The sequence below is a fragment of the Quercus suber genome, unplaced genomic scaffold (genome assembly GCF_002906115.3).
Source record: "Quercus suber isolate HL8 unplaced genomic scaffold, Cork oak 2.0 scaffold_1012, whole genome shotgun sequence".
NCBI classification, from domain to species: domain Eukaryota; kingdom Viridiplantae; phylum Streptophyta; class Magnoliopsida; order Fagales; family Fagaceae; genus Quercus; species Quercus suber.
In genome coordinates, this window is record NW_027070424.1 from 135,832 (window position 1) to 142,911 (window position 7,080).

At 35.0% G+C, this 7,080-nt stretch overlaps 1 protein-coding gene across 1 annotated transcript; it reads left to right on the forward strand.

Annotated features, from left to right (window-relative positions):
• Positions 1 to 547: 547 nt before the first annotated feature.
• Positions 548 to 2,842, forward strand: LOC112035996 (uncharacterized). The gene is made up of 2 exons (XM_024068812.2): positions 548 to 1,144; positions 2,557 to 2,842. The coding sequence occupies exons 1-2, from the start codon at positions 680 to 682 to the stop codon at positions 2,671 to 2,673; spliced, it is 582 nt and encodes a 193-aa protein (XP_023924580.1). The 5' UTR covers positions 548 to 679; the 3' UTR covers positions 2,674 to 2,842.
• The last annotated feature ends 4,238 nt before the right edge of the window (positions 2,843 to 7,080 follow it).

Genomic DNA, 7,080 nt, shown 5'->3' on the forward strand with positions numbered 1-7,080 from the left:
TCCAATTAGTTCAACTTGTAAAGTCTCTGATAGTTATATAAGAAATCTAGAGTTCAATCTCCGCCTACACCAAAAATTGATTGTTGTCTTGATCTGATGATAAAAAACTATCATCAGAAGTGGATGCCATAAGTTGAAACTCTCTTAAAAAGAAAAAATTAACTAAACCTCTTTGCAGGCCTTCAATAGGTGCTTCCTTTCTATTTTTCTTCTTGCAAAATTTTTTTTTTTTTTTTGAGAGATTTCTTCTCGCAATTAAATGCTTTATTTTATATTTTATTTGATTGTAGCGTAAATAGAATGAATGTTACTAAGATTCTCCTATGGTCACTTTTTGTTAGATTATTCACTGTTCTAAACTGTTGTAGGTTTGGCACACGTGACGTGACATGACACCTACCAAAGTGAGAAACTAGAGCAAATGGAGGGTAAAATCGAGAAATATGGCTAAGAAACAAGGGACAATCCAGGCACATCACATTTAAAACTGAAAATGTAACGGTAACTTTTCCAAAACATCCTGTTGTTCTTTGTTCCCCATCTTTGCTTTAAACACAAGTCCCAAACGGTCCAAATTCCACAAAAGAAACAGAAAGCAAAATACCCGAAAGCAAAAAGATCACAACAGTTTATGTAGAGATTATCTTATAGAAGATTCAAAACAAGATCTCTCTCAGACATGGCTATGTCCAAAGTAGAAGAAGAAGAAGAAGAGACAGAGAGGCTTGTTATTATGGGCACTACGAAAGTGGTGTATTACTTGCAACCATTGATGTCAAAAGAGCTTCTCTGCAAATTCCCTGACAAGTTATCAGCTTTCGACTTCGACTACACGCAGAGCTCAATATGGTCCCCTTTGGTCCCTCGGGCTTACAGTGCAATGGACTTGGATTCTGATTTTGAAGATTTGGATTTCATGACAACACCCACAAATCGAAAGCTCTCATTTGGTGGTGGTGCTATGGTGTTAAGCAACAAAACCAAGCTGAAGAAAGTTACTTCCAACATCAAGAAGAAGCTCAACATCAATCTTAATCTTAATGTTTTGAAGATTATGCACATGCAAAAGCACAAAACCAAGCCATCTGAGTTCTCCCCAACTCCTCTAAAGCCCACTTTTACTTGTTTCCCACACACCACAAAGGTATTTCTATTCCTATTTCTTTCTAGAGAATTTCTTTATTTCTATATTTTTTAATCTAGAAAAATTTTTAGGAAAACTTTGGCTCTATTGTTACGGTTCAGATCAGAGCTTAAAAAAAGCAAAAAAGAACCTGGGTAAATTACAGCAGCACCTTACTATCGCCATTGTTAAGAAAACCCCAAACCAAAAAGCAAAAGAAGGATCAGTTGATACAAATCAAAGAAGGATCAATAGCAGTATAAGAATAACTTGATCTTTAATAATCTTTCTCAAAAAAATAGAATCCTTTTACAAGATCCCTCCAAATAGAAAAAGAAAAAAGTAAAAAATTTCTCTTACACAGCCGTAGTGTCCACACCGTAATAGCTCAAAAGTTTGCCTCCACAAGTCTTTTGCAGCCTCCAGTCGAGAACTGGTGATCAAATCTCTCCAAACCAGTGAGCAATGGTGCTAGGATCTCTCTCTCTCTCTCTCTCTCTCTCTCTCTCTCACTGTTCTGTTTTTTTTTTTTTTTTTTACTCTCAATTTGTTTGTCTATGTCTATCTATTTGGTAAGTGGATTCACACTTTCTAGCTTAGGAAATGAGGCCTGCCAGCGCTTTATGTACCACACACCATCAAAGACCACACAAAAAATCAGATTTTTATTAATATTTGTTCTATTTAATTTTTAGTTTTGTTGATATGTGTGTAACACGGCTGACGGCAGTTTTTGACTTCATTTTAATATTTTAGTAATATTTTATGTTAGATTTAAATTTGATACCGGTGGTTTATTATTTGTTTACTTCAATAGTAGTTTTGAGGGAATAATTATGATTATTCTCTCAAATTGATGGAATAATCAACTATGTTTATTTGAGGGACTAATTATTGGTTTATATTACAGCAGTCACGTGATGCATATTTGTATAAAATGTACAATATTGTATATATTTGTATAAAAATATATAATATTATATATTTATTTAGTTTATAATGTAAATTTTATATGAATATTACAATGTAAACTAATAATTTTCTTTTTGATAATTAGTAAATCAACTATGATATTGTTATATATATTTTTTATTATGTTTGCTTAGGATTTCAAATTTTTTATTTACCTTATGAAAGTTATGATATAAAAAATACATTTAAAAAATAGAATTCTATATTTATTTGGACTATTTTGGTTATTTTTTCAATTTTATTTGGATTATAATTATAAAATTAATTATGACGTTATCACGGTGAATTTCATTCGATATCGGTCTGACCTTAAAAATCTTTAACCTTTTTTTTATGATTCTTTAAACGGTTCGGTTTCAAACCATCCTATTGAGTGCAATTTATTTTGGTTCATCACCTGATTAAAAGAAATAAAAACAAAAAAGCATTTTTCTTATAATATTTTACATTGTTCATTACAGGCTTGGACTAAGGCTTTGAAAGCTGCCTCTAAACATTTCAAGAAAAAGAAGAAGAAAGATCCCACGGCCCATGTGAAGCTCTCTAACAATTTGAGAAATGGGAATATTTCAAGATGATTATTCAATTGGAAATTTCCCTCTGTTTTTCTTTTTGGTCAATTCATTCAAATCTGTATTACCCTTGCAGTAGCAGGTACACCGTACAATTACTACCATGTTATTCAAAAAGTGTAAAACTTTTATTAATTCTTGTAATGCATAATATTTCAAGGCCTTTTTATTCCAATTATGAAATCAGTTGCTCAAGTTTATCTTTTAATGGTGGAGGATAGGATGGCAGTTTGGCACCAATATACGTGACAATGTCATATATGCCTTTCGCCGTGTAAATTGTTGAAGCAATTTAATTTTACTTGAGTTTTACTGGGTATAGAAGAAATTAAAATAGTAACGGCTAGTTGGGGGGTTGGGGTTGCGTGGGATGAAAGTCTTCCTCTGAGTCGGTGATAACAAAACAGAGAAGTGAGAGTCGGAGAGTGATGTAGTAAATTTTTATATATATATATATATCCCACTTTGACAAGAAATAACTAAACGCAAAAATACTTTCTCTTGAAGATTTCAGTACGCAAAAAATACTCTCTCTTGAAGATTTCAGTAGTCATTCTCGTGTGGCTATGGGTTTAGATGCTAACCCTCGTATGGGTTTGAAGAAGACTCTCTCTTCTGCTTCTGGTTATCCTTCAAAGCAGCAAGATGATGGTAATAAGAAGGAAGCGATCTCAACGTTGTCTTCTGCTGCCAGCAATAGTGCCGAGAATAGTGAAAAGAAAGAGAGGATTGTGGTCAAGATTAATTTGGTTGCATGGAGACAAAGGAAAGCGCAAAAGGAGGGGGAGGAGAAGAGGAAGTCATTGGAGTTGAAACTTTGAAGCATCAAAAAGAACGCTACAACTTGGATACCAACAAGTTCAAAAAGCCAAAAGAAAGATTCAATTAGTGGATTTGAGAGACATCCCTAAGCCTGAGCCAGAGATTAATCTTTCCAAGAAATCCAAGTGCCATTACCGTCATTGATGATCTACACGTTGATGATGATTCTTTTTTGTACATTTTAGCCTTTTAGATTTAATATGAATTTTGAATTCTTTGTACTTAGTTCATGAAGCAATCAAGATGATAATTTTACAATTTTATTTTGTTACGTTTGAATGTATATCATTTGTTAGTGGGGTTATATTGGATTTAAGTAAGTGAACTCTATCCGACTCAGAGTTGGAGTGAACAAAACAGAGAGATTTTTAAGTCAGTTCGTATTTATTTCTCAGACGTGAGGGACCCCTTTTTATTCTTATATTTTTTATCAATAAGAATATTAATTTTATTGATTTTAATTATAATTCAATTACTACTAGTCGAAGTCTCTGACAACTAGTTGATAACCAGAGCGAGAGAGAGTCGAAAAAACAAAGTGTAGGGTCGAGAGAGAGATTACTATGGAAATAGGTTTTATTTGAGTTTGAGAGAGAGGAACAGAGGATTGATTGAACAAACAGAGTTAGTGTTGGCGGGAATGGGTATGATGGATTTTAAATTTGTTGGGTTGGGTTTTTCCTTGACTAGATTCCAATGGGGATGATGGGTTCTAATCTCTAATCCAATGGGTTAAATAGGTCCATAGTCCATAATATATGAATACAAGATGGGCTTGATTGAATGAATTTTAAGGTTGGATGGACTGGGGATAACAAGCCCATGAAAAAGATGAAATGTATGTGTAATGTTTTGTGGGATTTGTTTGTCAAGTCAGTGTCAGAATTTTGGGGGGGGGGGGGGGGGGGGGGATATATATATATATATATATATATCCCACTTTGGCAAGAAAAAACTAAACGCAAAAATACTTTCTCTTGAAGATTTCAGTACGCAAAAATACTCTCTCTTGAAGATTTTAGTAGTCATGGCCATGGCAATGCTTTTGGGTTTAGACGCAAGAACTCATGTGGCTATGGGTTTAGATGCTAACCCTCGTATGGGTTTGAAGAAGACTCTCTCTTCTGCTTTTGGTTATCCTTCAAAGCAGCAAGATGATGGTAACAAGAAGGAAGCGATCTCAACGTTGTCTTCTGCTGCCAGTAATAATAGTGCCGAGAATAGTGAAAAGAAAGAGAGGATTGTGGTCAAGATTAATTTGGCTGCATGGAGGCAAAGGAAAGCGTAAAAGGAGGAGGAGGAGAAGAGGAAGTCATTGGAGTTGAAACTTGAAGCATCAAAAAGAAAGCTACAACTTGGATACCAACAAGTTCAAAAAGCCAAAAGAAAGATTCAATTAGTGGATTTGAGAGACATCCCTAAGCCTGAGCCAGAGATTAATCTTTCCAAGAAATCCAAGTGCCATTACCGTCATTGATGATCTTCACGTTGATGATGATTCTTTTTTGTACATTTTAGCCTTTTAGATTTAATATGAATTTTGAATTCTTTGTACTTAGTTCACGAAGCAATCAAGATGATAATTTTACAATTTTATTTTGTTACGTTTGAATGTATATCATTTGTTAGTGGGGTTATATTGGATTTAAGTAAGTGAACTCTATCCGACTCTGAGTTGGAGTGAACAAAACAGAGAGATTTTTAAGTCAGTTCGTATTTATTTCTCAGACGTGAGGGACCCCTTTTTATTCTTATATTTTTTTATCAATAAGAATATTAATTTTATTGATTTTAATTATAATTCAATTACTACTAGTCGAAGTCTCTGACTACTAGTTGATAACCAGAGCGAGAGAGAGTCGAAAAAACAAAGTGTAGGGTCGAGAGAGAGATTACTATGGAAATAGGTTTTATTTGAGTTTGAGAGAGAGGAACAGAGGATTGATTGAACAAACAGAGTTAGTGTTGGCGGGAATGGGTATGATGGATTTTAAATTTGTTGGGTTGGGTTTTTCCTTCACTAGATTCCAATGGGGATGATGGGTTCTAATCTCTAATCCAATGGGTTAAATAGGTCCATAGTTCATAATATATGAATACAAGATGGGCTTGATTGAATGAATTTTAAGGTTGGATGGGTTGGGGATGACAAGCCCATGAAAAGATGAAATGTATGTGTAATGTTTTGTGGGATTTGTTTGTCAAGTCAGTGTCAGAATTTTGGGGGGGCGGGTGGATTTGGTTGATAATTGTTTGTTTGGGGTAATAGAGTTTTAGAGTAGAGTATGCCAATGGTGGTTTCAAATGTCAAAGCCTGTCACTAGTTGATGAGAGAGAGAGAGAGAGAGAGAGAGAGATATTCCAATGGAAATGGGTATTATTTGAGTTTGAGTTTGAGAGGACCAGTTAGTGTTGGCGGGAATTAGCAAGATGATGTTATATAACCTGACTCATGACTGAATAGTTAGTGGGATTTGTTTGTCAAGTCAGTATCCCCTCTCTCTCTTTTAAACCTGACCCATGACTGAACTCCTTTAAAGACCAGAACTTCATAGTAAGTTCCCTTTTTTTTTTTTTGGCTTCTGTGTATGTGTATATAAATATTTGTGTTCATCACATCGCAGCTTCATTTGTGAGTTTGGCATTATATTATCAACATTGCATTCTGCATGAATGCCATATATTTGTAGTTGCACTTGTTTTTTTCTTACTTTTAAGCCAATGTGTCAACTGTGGTCTATAATTGGGAGTGGATTTTGATAATTGGAATTGGTTTCTTATCAGGGTTTTGAGTGATTGTTAGAGTTCGAGTTGGGCATTTGATGTTTATATGATAAATGTATGTACTTGGAAAATACCAATTGCTATTGGTAAAGAATTAAATGGTAATTGGGGTAAAAACATGTTCTATTGATTAATTGGCTTCAATTTTAATCAAATAAAAATGATACAAATAAAGTGTTTCTCTCCATTATAAAGGAATTAAGGTTCTCTTCTCTATGTGCGCATTGTTCTCTAATCATAAATTTGGAATTTTTTGAGTGGTGAAATGGGCGGCTTACTGCAATGTGGGGGTGGCACCGGGTATGTGTCATGGTTGTGGAACAATGTGGTGGTGGTTTGAGGTTCCATTTGTGATGTTGGGTTTTGCAGTGATGTGGATTTGGCTACCACTGGTGGAGGTTCAGCTGTGGGGTGATGTAATGGTTTTCTTGATCATGTTTCAGTGATGAGTTGGTAAGGTAGTAGTAGTGAGTTTGTGTATGAGTAATTAGTCAATGGTATGGTTCTTTTCTTGGTGACCATGTATAGGTGGGTAAGGGTAGGGGACTGTGTGGTGGACTTGGTGGTAGAAGTGGTCAAGTTGAGAAGGTTGAGTGGTAACTGTAGGCAAGTTAAATTGAAGTTTGGGACGAGTAATCCAACTCGTTGGAGTGATTAGGTTGAGTTGGTGGTGAGTGTGGTAATGGGTGAGTTGGCTTTGGTGAATTTGGGTGGGTTGAAGTGAGTTGGTGAACTGAGTTGAGGGTGGATGAGTTGCTGGCTGTGTTTATTTGAGAGATAGTTAGGCTGGCTGTGGCTGTTTGTTGT